General features: G+C 40.4%; 1 protein-coding gene across 6 annotated transcripts in view; it reads right to left on the minus strand.

Annotated features, from left to right (window-relative positions):
- Positions 1-22744, minus strand: part of CLTRN (collectrin, amino acid transport regulator) — a 29402-nt gene extending 6658 nt beyond the window's left edge. For 2 of the 6 annotated variants that reach the window (XM_049834199.1, XM_049834204.1), the window contains exons 1-4: positions 16153-21254; positions 15732-15790; positions 9362-9447; positions 2486-2602 (exon numbers count right to left, since the gene is read on the minus strand). In XM_049834199.1, coding sequence (XP_049690156.1) covers positions 2486-2602; positions 9362-9447; positions 15732-15790; positions 16153-16219 — 329 coding nt within the window. In that variant the 5' untranslated portion in view covers positions 16220-21254. The other 4 variants (XM_049834203.1, XM_049834202.1, XM_049834201.1 and 1 more) reach the window with 4 other exon arrangements.
- Between the last annotated feature and the right edge of the window lie 70 nt (positions 22745-22814).

Genomic DNA, 22814 nt, shown 5'->3' on the forward strand with positions numbered 1-22814 from the left:
TGGTTTGGACCACGTGCTGAAGACATTGCAGGTTGTAATCTGTAAGGGTGGCTTGCTCATGCAGCATTCAAGATTAGCATGGGAGTGGCAGGTATACCCTGCAACGTTCAGAGGATTTATCAGTGCCCCTTGGCTCCTCAAACTGAACCATCCTGCATGTACAGGATGGCCAGTACATCTGCTCTTGCTGCTGTAGATTTTCTTAGGTCCATGAGGCACAGAATACAATTTGGTCCAGAAGAATCCACCCCTATTGCCAGCACGCCCTTCTTCCCTTACAGGATGCAGCTAAAGGGATTTGTACTTTGCACATTTTTTCCATTGTGAGAAACTATAAACCTGAGAAATATGCTTTTTCACATGAGTAGTACAACTGCTACCCTTTAACTGATATCTTCACCCACATTCACTACTTCTAAGCATTTGCTGGTATTTCAGGATCTGAATCTAAGCAGCCTTAAGATGCTTTAGCAGTTTCTTTCATTACTTTTTCAAAATGTTAGAGGTTTTTGAGAAAATATATTACATACATTGGTCTTGAGAGATTCTTTTTGATTGCAGTTTTATCATTTACAGCAGCTTTTTCTTGTATACAATTAATTTTATTTACCATAGAGCAAGTATTTGCTAAGAACAGATATATGGGAAATACAGGTAAGATTTTGCAAATTTCTTTTCTTGGAAACCATAACATTTGACTGCCCCTTAAACAGGAAGTTCTTAGCCTTAATGAAAAGCTAGCATTCCTGGAGAGGACCGAAAGCCATGGCATATTATAAGGCTCATTATACAGTAAGCCATCTTTGATTTAGAAAAGATTTTCATCCTTATTGATATGAAAGGATGACTGTGAACAGCTAAAATAAGCATTGCTCACCCTCATCTAATGGCTGGAGTTACAGAATTATGTGCTGAAACACATGCAGGCAACTACAGGTGCATTTCATGTTTGTATATGGATAAATACATCTTGTGTATATTTATGCAAGATCTTGGGTCTCATACATAGCTCTGAGAAGGTTTACCTTCCTCTTTATTCTTATGTTGAAGAGAATCTCATACAATAAAATTCTGGTCCATGGGTAGTTTTTTATGTGCTACTGTAGTATGAAGAATTAGAATAATGGTTTAGTATGGAAGCCTGCAATCAGAAGCAACTGAATAAAAAGTATTGTAGTTTTATAGGCCATTTTATTTCTTGTTTCTAAGTTAGGTAGGAATTAAAACTTTTCATAAACAGCATATTCTTTACTGGGTGACAGACAACAGTTAAAAAACAAACATACTATAATAGCATCCAATTTCTGTGGCAAACAGGGCACAGACTTAAATAAATCAGCTTATGCTACTGAACGTATCAAAGAATAACAGAAATGCAAAAACCCTGCATTCCAGCGCTCTTACAGAGAGCTTCAGTGAATAAATAATCTGCTTCCTCCACTAATGCTATGAAGCTATTGTTTGGCGTCTCTGTAGGAAATAGTTTAATCTGCTCATAAGCTTAAGTTAATCTTTCCAAAAGAACGCATACTCATTCATCAGGAATTAGGCATTACACCTCCATAGAGATAACATGAATTTTCAAGACAAAGTACAGAATGCCTAAAAACAAAGAGCTCTGTTTTCCACTCCATGCTTGAGAAATGTATGTGAGTTATGCTGCTTGTGGGAGTCATCCCTATAAACCCCTTATGCCGGTTTGGTCGACCATTGAAGTCAGATTACCCATTTTTTTCTTTTTCCTTCTTCAGCTCCACACTCTTGCTTTTACTGGCTACAGAATGCAATATTTAGTAGAAAGCAAACTGATTTGTACTGCATGGTACTTTGCGCAAGCAATGCTCTGCTACGATATTGACTGGCATTCTAGAAAGAGCTGGTATGAAAAGAATGTGAGTATAAGATTGTTTAAGCCAAGCTGGGACACAGCCAGGTCTGCTCATGAAGAGTTCACACAAGCTCTTCTCATGTGAAAGCTGACTTCTAAATTAAGTCAGATGACCTGTACTCGAGAAGCACCAAAATGGAGCCTATGGTCATTAGTCCAGGTGTAGATGTGCATGTGGCATGCAATGAAAGTTAAATGATATAAATCCCACCCAGAAAATGTGCAATTCTGTCATCTGAGGGAGAACGCTCTCTCGCTGGGAAATGTAGCACCTGGATGAGAGCAGGGTATGTGCCACACACTGGACAGCAAATTACAAGTAGGGCTCTGGAAAGGGACTAGATTTCTTCTGAGGCTCTAGCATTAAGAGAGATTCCTACCAAAGTTATAATCCCAACGCTCACATGCTTTGCATTCTGTGGGACTGTTAAAAATCCTCTAATGTCACATGCATGAAAGAGTACTGACCCCTTGGTGTTTTAACTACTTGGATTAGTCCACCCTTAAAGAGGCAGAGTGCTCATTCATACCAGGCCCAGAGAGAGAAAGCATCCTCAGTCAGCAAGAAAGAAAAGGTTGCAGAAGCAGTGACTGTACCTGATGGCTGCCTCTACCACACTTCCAGGAACAGTTGTCATGTTTTGGGAAGAATCTGTGACCACAAACCAAAATGACACCCGATCCGTCACATTGCAAAGCAGCACATCGGAAATTCTGCAGATAGTTAAACCAATAATCATCATTAGAGAAGCATGGAAGGAATTATTGAAATATTTTAGATTTTCTTAAAATAATGCTTTCATCTAAAGGGGGGGAAAATTCTTACTTTTAAAAAAGTTAACAGTTAATGCTCAAGGAAGAAATATCACTCACAGCATTTCCCAGTATGATAAAAAAAACTTGCATGGTCTTGGACATACATCTGGTGTAATCAAATGGAAAAATACATATTTGCATCTTAATCATCAGGGCTGTGACAAAGGCCATATAATGGGGCAAATGCACTGGGGAATTAAGAATTTTGGTTTTGACAGCTAATACCACAGGGACCAGGCATGCAGGATTCCCCACATGATTTTCAAGTGGGTGCAGTCCTTCTACAGGATACATTTGTTGGACGGAAGAGCAACAAAATTTAGATTATTCTTTTTGACATTTTTGTTCACAGAGTCAGGCATAGAGTGGAGGCAACCGGTTAAATTTAGACATTCTACTGGCACTGGCCTATGCCCTTTAGCTTATGCTATGACAAATATTTATCTTAACTGTTTTAAAAGAAGATAGCTCAGCTTTATGTGAAGTTATTAGTGGAAGGGCACAGGCACACAGCTTCTTGTGGCATATTATGTAAAAAGTGCATGAAATGTCTTTTAAATGCCTTTTTTCAGATTCTTACAAATTTGTTTTCTACCACTAATACTAGTAAATGGTGGAATTATCATTAGAAAAAACTCATGGAATGACATCATCGTGACTATTTAAACTAAAGAAGTGAAGGTTAATACATTAGTATCATAATAGTGACTGAGGACAGATGGTGCCCCTATGTTGTTCTATCTGTTCCTAGTTTATTCACACAACTAAGAAACAAGCCAGCCAAACTTGTGTAATATACAGGAACTGTATAACGTGGCATTTATTACAGCATAGCAAGGAACATAGTATGTATCATAAAAGGTCAGCCAAAGCCTTTATGAATTCAATGACAGATAGGTAGAGAGATAAAAATGGGAAAAAATACTTAGCTCTATACCATTATTAAATAACCCAAGGAATTTGGCTCAGGATTCAGATTTACTGGCCATGTCCAAGCAGCAAGCAGATATTCTGAAAGGCCAGGCCAAGAATTAGGATCATTTTTATTTCCAGAAAGCAGCTTGGCTCACCTTTGCACAAGGTCTACCTGGCCACACGCACAACACAGCCGCCCTGTCTTGACAGACCCTCCTTGGGATGATAGGTCTCCAGATACCACCTGCTGTTCTGGAGAAGGAAACCCTGCAGTGTAGCAGCAAAGAAGGATGCAGCCCCTCTTTTAATTACCTGCAGTGATGTTTGCAATGCCCATTCCTAACTACTGTAATTGGTTTTAAGGTTTGGCCTGTCCGTCATCAAAATGCAAGTTTTAACATCTCCTTTCCAGCCTGTGCTCTTCCTCAGGGTAACAAATCCCCAGCTGCAAGCAATCTCCCCTGCCACAGAGCTCTGTTTTGTAGCGCCATCTCCTGGCTAATTACAAACATAATTAAATGACTTCTGCAGTGGCTTGAGGGGCAGGAAGTATGAGGGAGGGAGCCACAGAAGGGAGCCACAGAAGGGAGCCAAAATTACCCGTGAATGTGTAGTCCCCATCCAGAAAAGAACGAGTTCGCTTTTAAGGCAGGACAGGCATTGGCTTGACCACAGTAGTTCATTATGGATATTTTCCTAAAATATTTTACCTATTGATGAAAGTTTTTTGGTGGTGTTTTGGGCACCTCCGGTAGTGCAACCTTTGTCTTACAGAGAAGGTATATATTCCATACTGACACAGAATAAAATGGAAAGGAATGATTTTGCAGAGCTGAAATACCCACTTTTACCTCTCTGAAACAATGTCAATTTTGCAAATACAGAGAATTTTTATGGATAAAAGAGGAAAGCCACCCTCTGGAATTTGAAAAGGTGTTCACATCAGTTTGCTGGCACAGTCAGAAGATGAAAGCAGATTTATTCCTCCCAAAACAAAAGCAAAGCACAAAATTTACAGGAGGGGGGAAAAAAGATTCTGCTTTTGGCTGGTGGCTGACAAACTCTTGCTGACTTCACAGAATATCTAAAATTGTATCTGCAGAGGAAGTTTTCCATCAGGAGAATTTATAACAGTAGTACCCAAAGCTTCATGTTATGGCAGTACTTAAAGCTGGAATTTCTGTGGCGCAATCAAAAACTGGTCCAGGTAGGAAATCTGGGTTCATGTTGCTCTAGAGATGTTCTTGAGATGGGGTTAGTGTGGAAAGTTTGATCCCCAAAGAGAAAGAAATTTGATAGATAAAGACTGGCAGAATGCCTTGACTGCATCATTCTCGTTCAGAGACTCAGAGACCCTCCAACCTGGGGTCTTCCCTACAGTTCCAAGGCTTTCAGCATGAGATAGGAGAGCCGGTCATCATTAGGGGCAGCATCTCTCTCTCTCTAGAACACAGTATTGAATCAATTCAGCAGCAAGTCTTACACTGGGATACGTAAATTTTGCCTCTTTTCTGCTCCCTGTGGTGTCTAAAATCCTTGCTCGATTATAAGCCTCCAAAACCTGGCTTCACTGCCACCACTTTTTCATCAGTGGAATCTGAATACTGTAAAACCTTCCAGGCTCCAAAGAGAATAATACCACTCACAAAAAGTTCAAAGGGGACTGAGTAAACACCAGACTGGTTCAACAAGCACCAATGTGGCAATTTCTTTACAGCAGTTATACCTCCCCCCCCACCCCCCCCTGCTATCTGCACACAGGTTTGATTCATAGCATGCAGAAGCATTATAAAACTATGCTTTTACACTGTTTAGATTTAGGAAACCTGACTTCTCCATGCACTATGCTAATTAAGTGTATTGTAAACATATATGTGGACATCTTTTTATTTCCTTAGCAGGTGATATACTTCTGGCATGGGGTTTACAGGACACTGTTACCATCAAAATGACAAGATCCTCATTCTGCCTTATGGCACCACGGCAAAAGTCCAAAATTGTATTTCCTTTAATATATACAAGTGAATACCAGTGAGTAGAGTGCAGGAAATCCTGATGGTTCCTTGGCCTGAAACACCATCATTGTTCCTTACAGAGATTTAAAAGATTGTTTAGGGGTAAGAAAGAGCTGCCAGAGACTGAAAGGGAGCTGGGTGCCTACAGTGGCTGTTAGCTTGTGGGAGAACCATAGTACCCAAGTCCCAAGCACCTAACTCCAGCTCTCCCAAAAGCATCAGGCCTCTTCCAAACCACTGATGTGCAGCTGCTCCTGCTCCTGCCCCAGCAGCCATGGGGTCACCTTGACATAACAGCTTTAACTCTTGAAGCTTATTTTGTTGTTCTAAATGGTCACAATATTTTAAGTATCAAAACAGCCCGTCTTAGGTAGATGGATAATGTTGATGAACTTTTTCTGGTCACTTCATGAGGAAAACTGCAGCTTTTTTAATCTACTAATGGAGAGAAGATGTACCAAAAGTAGATTCTGTTACTTGAATGAAAGTAAATGTGATTACATTCTTTCTGCTCTAAAGATTAACTAGTCTCAGGCCCAAAAGAGATGCGTATTATTTCAAATGAGTGACAGATTAGAGAAACCAGAGTTACTAACACAGACTACAGACAACCGTTTTTTAACACTGAGAGATCAAAGGTTGGCTTCTGTAGTTGATGAATATATGTATTGAGAATGAATTGAAAGGCATTATATATAGCAGGATATAAAGCGGTTTTATTTCTCTGAAAAAGAAGTATTTATTTTATCTGTATTAATAATTACTGAATAATGGGATGGATTGTGTCTTTCTTCCGTTTCACACAAACTTGAAAATTTGACAAGCCTTTCAAACATTAAACACAGCTCCATGATTTATTAAATTTTAGTTTGGAAATTAACTTTAGAGAACTCGAGATGTAATGTGCAATCCTGTCCATTCTGCTTTGGGTCACTCAGTGGTTACACAAGGGCAACAACAGCATCAACTGCTGTTTCCAGCAGCATATTCAAATGCTTGTCATTACAGGCTGGCTTTTATCCACCTTCAGAAGCCTAACAAAAGGTGACTTTGAATCTCAAAAATGATGGGACTGCAACAATGGTTATGATGATCCACCAGACATTATTTTGGGGTGTGATCCAGCTTGCTGAAGTTAATGGCATTTGGTCTCATGTGGGACTTAGTGGTGGCTGTGAGTTACTGCAGGGCTGTGGGTGTGTTAGAAATTAATGGGATGTTAAAGGGAAGGTATGTCACATTCTGGTTATGGCCCTGTGCAGAATTTATACCCTGGCAGAACCAATATTTGGTTATGTAAAATACTGGTGAATTTTTCATGAGTCTTTATTTTGATAAAAATCTTTAATTAACCAGATGCAAAATTTGGGTGAGTTTAGATGCTACCAGAATGCAGTCACAAGCAATTTGTTTGTTCTTTTATGACAGAATAATTGATCATTGATCTTTTACAGCTCCCAAAGAAAATCTGTCGGCATTTATCTGTAAAAGCTCCTGTAGTGTAGTGTAATTCATTTGCCACAAGCTCCTGCTTCTGCCTGCTCTTCACCACACTGCAAGCCCCTGCCGCTATTCTTGCCAGCTATGCAAGAGTAATATTCCTGTGTGCACAGCATGCTGCTGTACCCTCTGGGATGCTGAGTGCTCCCACGCCTCCATACCCACTGCAGGGGGGACAGAGGTGGACTGCACTCCTTCCTCTACACCCCTCCAGCTGCCAGCCACAGGGGTGGCGAAAGGAATGCATTATTTCCAGGACTTCTAACAGGATGGAGGCTTTCATAGCTTTCCTGCTCCGATGTAACAGGCAGGTTATTTGGGGTGTATTGGGAGGTTCATCTAGCTCTCCATCACTGAACAGGAACTCTAAGGTTCCTTGGGATTTGGGAGAGATCTATGGATAGGAAACTCCTCAGCCTGTTGCCTAGTGAGTTGTACCAGATCTCAGAGCTGCACAGCTGTCCTTCAGTTGACATGCTGTCTACACATGACCCCAAAGGTATCTAGACGTCCGAGAAGAGTTATCAGTTATACCTCCAAGGTACACCCCAAAAAGTTATATGCCATGAGGAATTCCTATACCATCTTAAAAAGAGGCAAAATGCCCACACCTAGCTGTTTCCAAATATTATACGGACTTCTCCTTTGACAAACATAGTAGCAGGCAATTATTGATGTGTGCAACCCCACCTCCAAATTGGAGTAACACTGACATTATTGTATTTGTCCATAGGACAAACTGTCTTGGTAGGGAACTGAATTAAGTGAGCATAAATTTTGTGATTTCCCAGAGTCAATAGATGTAACTTCCATTAAAACTTTAACTCCTTTCATACTGGCTTGATTTTTTTCCCATACCTGCACCAAGCTTTCTAGTATTAGTTGAGTCTGCAAAGACCCATGGTGCTTGAAGCGGAAAAAGATCACCAGCTTCTGGCACAGGTTTTTTACTGTGTGAAAGCACCATGACTTTGAAGGAAGACAATAATTTTAAAAAAGGACCTGGGACTAAAATAAGTATACAAAAGTAGATCTTTATGGATCAGATACCGGATAAAAACTCTGCTAATTTGAAAACCTGAGAAAAAGCCCTGCATAATCACCTTTCATTAGCTTTTATCTTGAACTCATTTTTTTAAGTGTCATTTTAATTGGGTGCTGTAGCATACTTGGCTGGTTTTGTTAAGCTTGGTGTAATGGCTGTCTTGCTCAAAGGAGACAACTTCTGAGGAATAAAAATGAAACAGCAAGGAACCAAACACTCCTGTTACATGGAGGGGGAAATCACCTTCTACTGAAGAGAAAGTGTAGCAGCCACAATAATCATCATGTGACTAAAGTTAACTAGTATCTTTGCAAATGTGGAATATGCTTCATCTGATGCCATGACAGCCTGAAATAGGTTTTTTTAAAGTAAATTGAGAACCTTATCCTCATTAGCCTACCAAAACCATAAATCTTTCCTTTGAGATTGAAAAACAATGAAAAAATAATAGGCCTATAGAAATACACTTACAAGGTTTCTCATTTAAGAAAGATAAGAACATACTGAAAACACAGCTTGCTAAATGGTCTGTCTAATCTGGTATCTAATTTCATAAGTAGTAAGGATCAGAAGCCTGAGAAGAATATTCAATACCTCAGGGTAGATTTAATCCCAAAACCAATTAAAGGCTGATTTATGTCTGAACTGCAATGTCTGAAACTTCTTGATGCTAGGTAACTCAACCACTGCAATATTAGGGATAGATACCCCAGCAGAACACAGCACTAACATAACTATCTACCTTCCAGTTCTCTGAGTCAGCTCATCTTCAGCATACTGCTGAAGCTGTGCTCTAAGAAAATGTGCACCAAAGCTGCTTATTCAAGGTTCTGTATGGCATTTCTTGACCTTGCTAATGTGCCCCTTCACCTCCTCCTGGTATGGACTCCAGAAGGTATCATGTCTTATTGCCAGATTCTGCTAGAATGAATTGGCACAATCCCACTGAGATCCACAGCTGTGTCACTTCACATCAACAGGGATACTGGTCCAAAGATTGAACATTGGTCAAGACAGAGAGAGTGTGATGTTTAACATGTATCCGGGTGTCAAAGAAGTATACTGGAACGGTCTGTTTTTAGAAGCTGTATATAATGATTTCTGCAGTTCAGTACAGCAGAGAACAGGTGGCTACATGCAGCATTGTTAATATGTATAAGGCAAATCAGGGTAGACGCTTACTGAGTTGTGCTCTTGCTGGAATATCTTCTCATTGCAAAAGCCACCATTGCTTTGAAGAGGTACTCTTCATTAGCATCCCAGGCATACTGTAAAGGAAGGTGGAAAATAATCAGTTTCAGCACCAGTGCTGGCAGTACAGACAGAGAAAAGAGTCACTGAACTTGAAATTCTATATTGATCAAGAAAATGAATAAATTCTCTGGTTGTGCTACAAAAATAAATTCCTGCCCATTATTTAGTGTGCACAAAGAACATTTTATAATGGCTGTTGTAAAGCGCAATATAAAGTGCAAAGAACGCTTCAAAAAAACCAAATTAATTGAGTGTTTCCAAAGGCTGACCAAACTGGAGATTTAAAGTTTCATGTACCAAAGACTAGGCACATTACTAGAATTCTCCCCACAGAACTGCAGCCATCACCCTCCCTCTTTCGCTGGATAAACCCTGTTAAAGTAGAAGGTTTAAATCCACTCTCAAAGACCATTTGGCTCTGCCCCAAAATAAGAAAAAACCTTAATATTGAAGGTAGTCTCTGGGAGTTGTCCGGACACCAGGAAATAAAATGAGATTATGGCCTTATTGCTGCACACCATCCTTGCAACAAGCAGACAGACTCAACTATAGTACAAATTACTACATCACACATGAGACAAAAGAAGAAAATAACACCCTTACTACTTCAATAAGAAGTAAAATACAGGCTCCAAAACCTGTTCTCTGTTGTCTTGATGAAAAATCATGCTTCCATAATTTCAGTTTTCTGAGATAGCTTCACTATGTTCCCCTGGACTGTCATTCACATATGTAATTCTAATGACCTGTAAGAACTGCACCTATTACATTTTTATAACAAGAGCCATAACTGAGGCATACTGATTTGAATTTCCCCTTTCAGCAGATTACAAAGATTAATAGTTTCTTGGAATTATGTTAATGGAGGTTAGAGGTAGCTTTCTTCAGTCAATCAAAACACAAATCTAATCTTTAACTTTCAGCATTAAAAAAATCTGCACTGTAATCATCCAAACCAGACACCCACTGGCGTGGATACTTAACCCTGTTGACAACTTTGACCTACTTTTTCACAGGCCTTCATAACACATTCAAAAACCAGCAATGTACATCAAAAAGCAGTAGACTAACCAGCATTGAAAATGCCAAATCTTAATTCTGGTTTTTAAATTCTGATTTTGGATGCATGGAGCTGCAACCTCTCTGCAAAAAGAAGGAATCCAAATTCCAGACATCAGCCCTCATTTGCTCTGACATTCTGTGGACTGGGAACCTAAGCAGGGAAGGAAGCAGTCATTTAAAGGGCAAAAAGTCATACTGATCATATTTATCATCCCTTGGCAAATGATGAGTTGTGAAATGGGCTTGCTAAGATGCGGTAGGACAGAGACAACAAAGCTGAGCAACAGCCAACTTGAGTAGCATTACAATCCAGATGCAAGGCTGAGAACCTGGGTTCTGACTCACTACTCTTGGTGAATGAAGGGAGGTGTAAGCATACTGTGGTAATGCATGCCAGTCTGGGAACTTAAACTGGAAAAAAAAGAGACACTCTTTGAAAAGAAATTATAAAAGCCTGTATTTTGATCCCACTGTGCTGATGAAACCGTGATAGTAATGACAGCAACTAGTACTAAAAGCAAAAGAGATAATGTAATAGATGAATTAATACAGATGAGAGCCATAAAACCATTTATTGTAATTTTAAAGACATATGTATTTAAACCATGGAGCACAATTTGCAATACTATAAGGGAAGACCTTCCTATTTTCTGTGTGTGGTACTATTGACTGAATCCCTACATGCCATCTGCAGTCTTTGAGAACAGGTCCAAAAGGACAGAAAAAAATAATTTGTTTTCCAGTGGATTAAACCAGCTGTAGAGATAATTTAATCAGTTGTCTTGAAAATGGATAATGATGAAGAACACTCCATTTCATGCTTACATGGACACAAATGCAATGCAACACTACCAAGTATATGTACTTGATATGTTTATGTTTAGTACATGTATATACGCACAATTTGTCACTATCAAGTATTCAGTTTTCATAAATAATGCAGTAGCCTAGAGCTTCTTTAAGTCAGAGTAACAAAAAGTGTATCTCAAAACAGGAAAAATAATTTGTAGTGAGGAACTCCAGCCCCAGCTGAAAGAGTAAGCACTTTAAAAAGACAGAATAAACAGAAAGCTGCAAGAAATGGGGGAGGAGACCAGCAGACAAAGCTCAGCAGAAATCAGGGGTCTGCTTGAGTAAGGAGAAGATGCTGCACACAACATTCTGGCCACAAGGGCAAGAAGCTCCAAGAAAATGGTGATCAGATGTGAGGCAGAGGAAATGGAGATGGCTGTGGGCTCCATATGAACAAGAACCTCTGTACATGACTGCATGCAGGGGGGAGGCAACATAATGAGGAGGAAAAGTATGGCAAGAATACCTTTAAGCTAATAAACTGTATCAACTCAGGACAAGTGGGCACAAATTGCCAGAAGCCAATTTCTAATCATCAGCTTTCTCCAGTCAGAGGGATAGGTGCAAAGAAACCCAAATTTTTCTACTCTGGGGCTTTATCATTTTCATCTTTATCCTCCAGTTGCAAAGGTCTGCCTGGACTGCAGCTGATGACTGAGGATGTTGCTTCTGTTCTTACGTTCCTATGAAGCGCAGCTATTGATGCACATTTTATGCTGCTATAGAGGAAATGTATTAAATACCATTTGCAACCACACACTATAAACTTAAGATAACCCTGTTATCAATGAAACATTACATGATGGTATCAGAACTATTAATGTCTACCATCTTTGCTCTACAAAGGAGCAAACACAAAGATCTTGATTCAGTTGCACTTGCCGTCCTTTCTATGTTAAGTAGGAGCAGAATTAGACACAGCTGACTCTAAAAGCCAGTCTTAAGTGCCTGTTAGTGAAAGAGGAGGTTGATGAGATAATGGGTAAAAGATGATGAGTGTAGGTTGTTGATGGGGTGAAATGCTATAGTAGTGCTCTAAGGAAAACAAAATTTAAGCTAGTAGAATGAGATTATAATATTACAAGAGTGCCCTGATGCCCTGCTTTCAGCTGGGATAGAGTTAATTTTCTTCCTAGTAGCTGGTATAGTGCTGTGATTTGGATTCAGCATGAGAAGAATGTTGATAACGCACTCATGTTTTCAGTTGTTGCCAAGTAATGTTTAGACTAAGTCAAGGATTTTTCAGCTTCTCATGCCCAGCCAACAAGAAGGCTGGAGGGGCACAAGAAGTTGGGAGCGGACACAGCCAGGACAGCCGACGCAAACTGGCCAAAGGGGTATTCCATACCATGTGACGTCATGCCCAGTATAAAAACTGCGGGGAGTTGGCCTGGGGGGGATCACTGCTCAGGAACTAACTGGGCATTGATCAGCGAGTGGTGAGCAACTGCACTGTGCATCACTTGTGTATTCCAGTCCTTTTTTTATTATTGTCATTTTATTAGTTATTATTATCATTGTTAGTTTCTTCCTTTCTGTTCTATTAAATTGTTCATATCTCAAAGCACAAGTTTTACTTTTTTTCCCCCGATTTTCTCCCCCATCCCACTGGGTGGGGGGAGTGAGTGAGCAGCTGCGTGGTGCTTAGTTGCTGACTGGGGTTAAACCACGACACCTGAGCAACCTGATCTGATTTCAGTATTGACCTGGCTTTGAGCAGCCGGGGAATAGGGACCTTCCGAGGTCTCTTCCCTCCTGAACGATTCTGTGTTTTAACTAGACAGCCATTCAGACCGCAGTGTGGCTACAGACATACGAACACACTTCCAGGTCCCATTTGGTGGTAGGACACCAGGTGCACATCAGCCTTTCTCCCTTCATCCTCTACCTTGGCAACAGCCTGAATACATGAGCCAGAAGGGAAGTGCACTTTCTACTTCACCTGTCTGCAGCCCCTGAGGTGCCAGCTCTTTGACTCTTACCGTTAAACTGAGTGGTGACGTAGAGTTACATAGACTTCTCAGTGCACTCACTTCAGCTCACTCCCTAGCTGTCTTTGGCCCTTTTGAATTAACCCTCTAGCACTCTGCTAGCTCCATGGAGTAGGAGCAACTACTGACTAGCAGCTGTTCCAGAAGCCACTCATGAAGTTAACACCATCCTCAGAGGGACTCATAAATCACCTTCCTTCCATTTAGGCTTACAGACACCATGTTTCCTCCCACTGGTTAGCAAACAATGTCTCTGTCAAGTACACCCATTATTTGCAAATAAAATGATAACAGCTAAATACTTACTGTGTCTTAGCTGCTCTTTCCAGCGCCATTGTGATAAGAACTATACAAATAAACTACATGGAACTCCCTGCCTCAAAGTACAGCCTACCTTGTGAACAAATTAAAAAATGGTGTCCTGTCTTTATCAGCCTCACACAACGTGGATGGCATGCACTAAACCATGGGGAAAACTACACTAACCTATTTCCTTGCCCCTGAATGTACATTGGAGTTATCCTGCCAGTCCTAGAACAAAACGCACACAGTGTCAGGGTTTTCTGTTATCATCTAGCTTGAAGTGACTTGGAAATGAATGAAACGGAATTCAGTAGCAGAGCATCATACAAAGATCTCCTAAGCTGTCTGTGTCCTACTGTGATACAATGACAGTACTATGCTTTTCTTTGCTAAAATAAATAAATAAAATTTAAAAGTGTCCCAAATTCTTCAATCAAAATGGATTTCAGTTTGATAGTACTTTCAGTTTTCAGTTTCAGTCATTTGCAGAGAAGATTGCAATGGCTATGAAATGGAACTACTACCTGTGTACTTAATAAATTGTTATTTGTGGGTAATTTTGCATGGCATCAGACCACATTCAGCATGTTATTGTCTTAAAATGCTGTTCTAGATTGCCCCATGCTTAGGGCTTTCCCACGTTTTGTTATATAAAATAAACTACCATCTATCTACAAAAACCAATAGGCTCCTCAGTTATTGCTTTTTTCTTGTAATATAAAGTGCCTTTAAGATTAATGATTTGCATCATACTCTTTTTGGATGGAAAAACCCATCACAAATGATCAGACAAAACCTGCTTATTTTACTGTAGTTGGAGAAGTAAAAAGCACTAAGAAAGAGCATTACTGGCAACTGCAATTTTCATTCTTTGCTATTTTGAACCAAGATTAAATCAAAACCTTAGCAGTTATCATCAAGAGGAGCTTCAATAATGATTTTGACCTATTTTCAGCCACAGGATTTCACTATTTTTAATAAATTTTTAAACAAACCAGGTTTGCAGTACTGTTTAATTAAAGTCTCTCACCCAAGAGGATTGACTTCAATATGAATTTCCACAGACAAATACTTTAGTGTGTATCTTAAATATTTCTTCCCAATTTGTCTGGTTTATGAAGTTACCAGTGGAATTAGGTCCCTGCTAATGTTAGTTTAAATTACCTGGTATTTCAGGGTAATTTTAGAGTTATTTCCATGGTCATAGGGAGATTCTCGTATGTCCAGTCTCTTATAACATGTAACCAACTGCTGCTTGTTTCCCAGGACTCCTAACACAGACACCAGAGTTCCAGTAGAGATGACTGTCCAAGACATTTCATACCTAATTTTATGCTGAGCCCTGTAACACACTGCAGATTTGCTCTAAGCATGCAAAACTGCTAATGAAGTACTGGATTCTGCCATATTTCACAGCGCTTTAGATGAGGAAGGACCATTCAGTCATCTAATGTCCCAATCTCTTATGTATCCCAGACCCTTATTCTCACACCAGTGCTTCTACATTAAGCCCAAGGACTTAATTCAAGCCAAAGCATTTCAGTCCTCATGAGACTAGCCTGTGCACTACAGGCAGAGAAGCCACTGTCCAAAGCCCTACATTAGTAGGGAATTGATGAGATATGCTTGAATGATCTCTACAGATCATGCTTGTCTGAGAGCCTGACATAAAGTCCCATTTCATAAAGACCTAACAATCTTTTCCTGCTTCTCTTCCCAGACATGCTTGACTTTACAATTATCACTCTCAAGCAGAAGTGCTTTTCCCAAAATACAGACTTAGATTTATGCAGCACCTTTCATGCATAAAGTGTAACATCTCTACTGTTTTTCCAGGGAAAAAAAAAAAATCGACAGAAAATTATCTTTATGAAAAGGCAAGCTTTATAATTCTCTTAAAGGATGCCATTTTAAGGAGTGTGCTAGTCAAATGTCAAGAAATGGATGCCTGAATCATGCCTTGAGCAAGCTATTACAATTAACACTTCAGAACAAATTGCTTGTGCTGCCTTCAGAAATTTTACAGTATATATTACCTCTATTTTGGCAGATATTCAGTTAGAAAGAATATGTGAAGATACTTTACTTACTGCATTATCTCCCAAAGCTGTTTTGATACTAAGCCGTACTTTGAAAGCATTCTGTGCATCTGACACAAAGAGAAAAAAGCAAATATATTGATAGTCAGCCAAAATAGGATTTGAAATCATTTACTTCTCTAATTATTTCACAAACAGCAGCTTCTAAATGTGTCTTAACAGATCACCTGGTTAGAACAGAAGTTACTAGCATGAAAAAAGCCGCAGCCCTACAGAGTGTGAGATCTACCATGAACTCAAAGATCAACTTCCGTACTTAATTTGCAAACTCATAAAAGTGAATGCTCAGTGATTCAATCTTCAAACTGGAGACTACTTGTTAAAATAAAAATCTGAGAAGCTGGCAGCTTTGTAGGCATAAACTCATAGCTAATTTACCTGGGGAAGGATGGGAATCGGCTCCAAAACTTACCTGGCTTGCAGAGCTCAGCATGAGCAATGGCAACTACAGTGAGAGTAAGCAGCAAAACCCGTAACATCCCGTCAGTGTGGAAAAGTTGAGGCAAAAAGAAGTGAGTCTCCCCTGTAAAGCACTCTTAAACTTTCTGTGACCCAGGATTAAAGCATCAGCAGCACAAGTGAGCAACCAAGTAAAAGGTTTAATAATTAACCCCCGTTATTTTAGCTAAAACAGGCACTAGAAACAAGTCTTCTGTTAGCTATTTACTGCCTTTCTCCGTAGTAAAAAAAAGCCATAACAAGTTTTTCATTTTCCTTCTTCCTTTTTAGAATAATTCAAAACTTCACACAGTGCTCCGGGACCCTTTTTCCCCCCAGATGCAATGTCAGACAAGCACACAAGATGCCTGAGGGACATCGCACCAGAGCAGCTGGTGACTGTCACTGTGGTGGTGGGATGCCGTGTTGTTACCCACAGCAGGTGAATTTGAAGCTTGGCTGCCAACAGATTCCAAAGGAAACTGCCACCCGCCTTCCTTGGGAAACTGGCTGGCCCCACAGAGGGCCCTTGAGGATAAAGGAAGACTGGGCACCCTTTTCATCCCTTCAAAAGAAATGTGTGATGAACACAGAAGCCCTGGCCCCCAAAAAACAGGGCTCCGGATTTGCATCTCATTTGCCTTTGAACTCACTGCACGTCTGAAGGGCTGGCCTGGTGATCCCAATGCCGTGTCCCCCCATCCCTGCCCCAGTCTCACTCCTGCATCCTGGCTCAGGAGCTTGTCTGAGCCTGGCAGAGCAAACGCTTCATTCCACACAAAAACACTCACATCCAAGGCACTGCTTTGCACAAAAAGAACAATTATAAAGGTGGAGAAATACTTTCTTGCTGTCTGAGGATCATTACGGTAGCAACTGGAATAAGAAGAGGTGCAATAAAAGGACTTCATAGGAAGCATGATGGATAAAGACATATTCTTGTTTTGTAGACATGACATACTGTGTATACACATACGCATGCATATATTTTAATATTTTTAAAAATATTTTAATATGCACTCTACACTATCATGCACTCTACACTATTAGTCAAATGTTTACAAAAACAAATAAATAAATACAGAGAAGAAAGAATTCAGAAACTGAAATGTATCACAAGTACTTGAATGGTCTTTGCAATCTGGGCAGCAAGATAGGATTATTTTATTCCACTCTGCTGCTGTACTGCCCCTGTAGTCGCTCTGATTAATGGTTAGTTCCTAAATTGAAGATCACTTCAAAACTACTTTCAGTTGGTCCTTTAGCACTGACAAGTGCGTCTTGAGACTGCAAACCCAAAGACCTTCACAAGAATGACTACCAGTGAGAAAATTTTACTTAACTGTGGGACTGAATTTATGGAAAATGATAACCAGTATTTACTACATAAGAATACTTGGACTTTCAGGTAATGTAGAACTTACTGTTTCACTAATATAATCTTATTTTTAGAAGCCACTGTTAGAGGACTTGATACCCTGTCTTTAAAAGTCATTAAATCAAGTTGATTCCTGGGCATCTGTTTACCCTCACTAGGCAACCAGTTCTGAGTACAAAACTATTGGATACATTATCTGCTTAGCCGTTCAATCTATGCCTATGAAAACAAAAAAGTGATGTACTCATTTCTAATGACAGTTTAAATTAACACCCTGTATGTACATGCATCAGAAGGAGAGTACTAAAAGATGTAAATGTATGAAAGACTATCAGTTTTCTGTAAAGTTTTTAATTTAAAAAATCTTAAAAAGAACATGAATGTAATCAGTTTCATGCTAAATTCACGTGTGTTGCTTCAATAATGAGCATCTGAACTTTTTTGTACCTTTGTGGAAAATACTGGAGAACTTGGGAACAGAGCAGAAAAGCCAAGCATCATTTCCCTGCTGCCAGATGGCAAATGGAACTGAGCGTTGATATGTGGCATCACCACTTCTCCCCGCTGTAAACCACTGTAAATCGGTTCTTTCCTTCGGAATCGCATGCAGCCGGTGTCAAAGTACATCAGAGGCACACGACGCCCAGCAGGAACAACCTCAGAGGACATGACTGGATTCCCTGATCAGGGCTGCTGACTTCCAGCCGGGATGGCTGATTTTCCCCAATTTGTCTTGCTGGCAAGCAGCAAGACAAACGATCTTTTCCAGCAGAGAGGGGAGGAGGCCAGGAGAAGAAGCAGTGTGATAAACACCTCAGCTCAGAGCTCACAGGAAGAGCATCATGCAGTTGATGTATACGTGCACAGCAACTTGGATGCGTGTCAAATGCATCCGGCTGACTGCCCATGTGCTTATCTGGTTCTATATGCGCAGAGCACTGCACATAAGCAACTGACTGCTGCACATCTATAAATCTTTTTGCAAAGCCACAATGTTTTTTTAAGCAAGCCAGGTAGACAAGCAAGCCTAGATCAGGTGTTAGCAGAAAGCTAACTTTTCTTCAAATCAATGACATTTTAAATAGTGTCTTAAAAAGCACTGCAGCTTTTCAGGTTACAGATGGAGTAAATATCAGTATAATCTAAAAGGACAGACATTCTGCCACTTTGTGTCCCTGTCATAAATCTACATGGGTGGATAACATTCTGCCCAGCCTCTTTTCTCCCATTTTGGCTAGATATGTAGCACTGTTTAAGCATGTCTGCATTTGTTTGCCACTGATTAATCAGTCAGGCATCAGTTTTCTTGAACAAATTACAATCTACATGCACATACACAAGGTATGTTTTTAATTCAGCACTCTGTGAGGTATTAGATTTCTAAATAGTTCCTCTTTTAGAGTAATTTTGTTTTTCCAAACTACTGTTGAGCTACAAATCATAGCCATGCAGAATTTCACGCACAATCTGCATCCCAGAAATATCATTGAACTAGTGCAAAGAACTATTTCTCTTTTGGTACTAATTGAATTTGTCTGTCTGGTTGAACATAACAGTATCTCTATAATATTTTTCACTGCCTGTGACCTCCAGAAGTTCATGTATTATCTGTATGTATATACTTAGCAGTATACCATAATTTGGACTTCCAAACAAATTGAGAGGACTGAAATTTCAAGAAAGCATGACTCGGTAAAACAAACAAACCCCTTCCATCTTCTCGATGCAATTAGCAATGTACTTCTCTGCTTCTTTCAATGTCTTTGAAATGGAAAATCCCAGGAAAGTAAAATATTGATAGCTATCATATAAGTTAATTAACAGCTATGGACAAACTTAACCTCAGTTTTCAAATTTGACAAATTAACAGTTCTAAACTCTGAGGAAGTTAATCTTTAGTCTTAAGTAGTTGTGTTCAACTCTTATGAGGGGAGAGTCAATGTGCTACTCTCAGCATTAGTCACTCATGGAAATGTACCTGGAGAACTGCAGATCTAATTGTACACGGTCCTTTGCAGTTCTCCGGGTGCAATGGAAACGACAAACACTGCACGTCTTTTGCAGACTTCAGAGGCTGATGAGATTAGGATCTAAGTGAATGTCAGTATCATCCCATACACCAGGGGGGCTGATACAGATCCAGCCTAAGTCTCATTAAATGGGAGATTTTCCAGTAACTTTGGGGGGAACAGAGCGTTGAATGAGGGCCGCCACCACTGTCAGCATTGTAATAATGCAAAAGTGACTTACATTGTGATGGAGTTTTTATCAATGCTCACAGAAGTAGACGGTATGTGAAAAATCGTTTATCCCTCGAGACAGTAGTGTAGCCATTAGGCAGCAGGTGGGGGAAGGATGTGCTCTCTGGAGTTCGCATACATTGCCTTGAAACGTGCACTTTGAAGTGGAAAGCACCACGGATCGCCCACAATGGGGCTAGCGCTGAGAATGAACAAACAGAAACTTCCAGCGTTGAGGGGATAGTGAAAGGCGGTGCTGCCGCTGCCACTTCCAAGTTTATACTACAATCTACAGCCCCGAAGTGTCAATAAAAACTGACCGCTTCCCATCTCAAACCCACACTTCCTCAATGTCTCCTAGCCAACATGTATTTTCTGAGTCGACCAAATCCACGTTAGCAATTTACCACCATTTCCCACGTTTTCTCTTACGTCCATTTTTTTCAGCTAGGAAAATAAAAGCTGTACGATTCCATGACGGAGGGTACTGCTCTTCTACTGGAGCATATGGCAAAAATCATGATGAGGACAACTTTAGATAATCTGTATGCTTACAAAACATATCTTTTTTTCCACATGGGGCTTAGACATGCAACAAAGAGAGTGAACGCTTTCTGCTTATGTCAGTCCACAATGGTAGGAAATACGAGAGAAATGGAAACCTGAAGAACCACATGAAAATGAAGTACAAATGTGTGCTAGACAGAGCACCGGTACTCCTGCTCGGAGCTGGTCTATTGCGCATGCATAGTTCTGTGCACAGATCTTAAATGACGTGCAGAGATTTATAGTGCAATATGGTACCTAACTTCAAGTTATACAAGAAAAGTTTCTCCGTTCCATGCTACTCTGTGAAGCATAATCAGTGCAGCCAGTATTGACCTTCTCATGATGGGGTTCACATTGTGCCATACTGTGCAGGTATATTTTTCTTTAGGAAACATGGAAGAGCGAGTTCCACAAACTTCTTGAAGGTTTCCACAAAAATAAACTATGCCTGAAAAGGCCTGTGGTCTATAATCCCAGCGTAAGGGCTAACAACTACTGAACAGAATGCTACATTACTTCGGATATGTGAATGGCTCTTGCCTGGAATGGCTGTATTGTTTCTTTCTGACACTGTATCAATTAAATTGTATGGAATTCTGTGCCTGCACTTGCATATCAATCTGTTGTTATGTGCATAAATAAACAAAATGGAGAAAAACACAATTATTGTATTCCTCTTTCAAAGAGGCGTGGCAGCTTTTTCCAGAATCATTATGACTATCTGTAATAGCTGATGTATTTTGTGTTTTCTTATATATTTCAGTAGTGAAAAGGAGGATCTCCTTACAAGCTTAAGATGGTTCCTTCCCCAAGTATATTGGGAAAATGACAAAATGTAGCATACAAATGAAAGAAATTATTGGATTTCTCAATTTTGACTTACAGACAGTTTAAAGGAAGGTTATTGTTACGGCACTTACTCTGTTGAAAGGAGGATGAATTCCTTAATGAAATAAGATTTATGAAACACATTTGGTTGTGTTTTTTCCAAAACTTTCATGGGTGTCAATGGTTCATCCGTTGTAAAATGCACAATACTGCCATCTTCTGTATCTAAGAAGCAGCAAATTATGTGTTATTTTACATGTATGTTCTGCACAAGTCAAGAGCAAAAGTAACAGATGCCAACTCCTTCATTTGAAAAGGCAGTCTAAAATCTGAAACAAGGTTAAGTAATAGCAGAGAGGTCATGGTCTGAATATTCATTGGTCAAACAGCAAATGTAGCTGCTGACAATAGCAGTCATGTGCTTGATTTGAATAACTTCACTGAGCTTCAGAATAAATAAAAGGATACTCATTATGCTGTTAATGAACAGCACAGTCAATTACTCTAATTTTGATAAAGCCTGCTCTGGTATGCTTCAGGGCCAGCAGCTTGGACTATTTATACAATACACTACCTCTAGGATATATGAGATAAGCTCCTACATTGTGGTTCATGACAATAATTGAGATCTTAATCAACAATGTACATTACTAATGGCTATGCAAAACATGCCCAAATAAAACCTACAAATGAACTGCCTCTGAAGGCTGCAATCTATAACGCATGTCACTGAGGAACTGATTACTGACAACTTGCATATTTCGACCCATCATATCCATGACAGTCTGTGCATTGTAACTAATTTCCTGCCACGAAACATGTTTATGATCAAGACAGGTAGTATGCCTCAGAGATGATGAGAACATACCAGCAGCGTCAGTTAAATTCATCAGTGTACCAGTCTGGTGTGCCCCTGCTACACTGGAGCTGTGACTTCCCTCGATGCTTTGAGGCTGTAGGCCAGGGCAGCCATCCATCACCCGTCTTCACAGCAGCTGAGAGACACACTAGAAGCTCGCCTCGTGGCAGGCATCGTGCGCCTCACGTTTCCACACACATTTTGCAAAGTAACCGAGGCAACTTACGGAGCACAAGCTGTCAGCAGCTACTTACTACAGCCGGGGAGCATCCAGATAGCAGACACTGCAACACGCAGAAAAAAAACCCGGCTAGCTGTTGCACTGCGCGCCACGCGCACTGCTTTCCTTAGTGGGGCTGGGAAAATATAATCACAATTATTAATTACAGATAATCACAACGGAAGATTCAGCGGACTGAACCTTTTCTGGTCTTGAAAGAGAGTTTAGTACATTGGAATCTAAAATGCTACTTCTCCACGCATCCACTGAATCCTGAATGTTTTTGCCGGGAGGAGGAACACAAACTCCCCCTCGTCTTCCAAGACGCGAACAGCTCCGGTCTTTGTCTCCCGCGTTTCGCGAAGGCAGCTCGCCGAGAGCAGCTGTACCCGCCGGAGATCCCGCACCGCCCGAAGCCGGTTTCCTCTTCCCCGCCATTTCAGGCGTTTGCTACCACCGGCCGAACGGCGGCTGGGCAAACCACGACCCCGACCCCCCGCCCCCCCGCCGTGCCTCCCCGCACCCTCCTCAGCGACCCGGCCCTGTCCGACCCGACCGGCGA

Source organism: Accipiter gentilis, chromosome 31 (genome assembly GCF_929443795.1).
Source record: "Accipiter gentilis chromosome 31, bAccGen1.1, whole genome shotgun sequence".
Lineage (NCBI taxonomy): Eukaryota > Metazoa > Chordata > Aves > Accipitriformes > Accipitridae > Astur > Astur gentilis.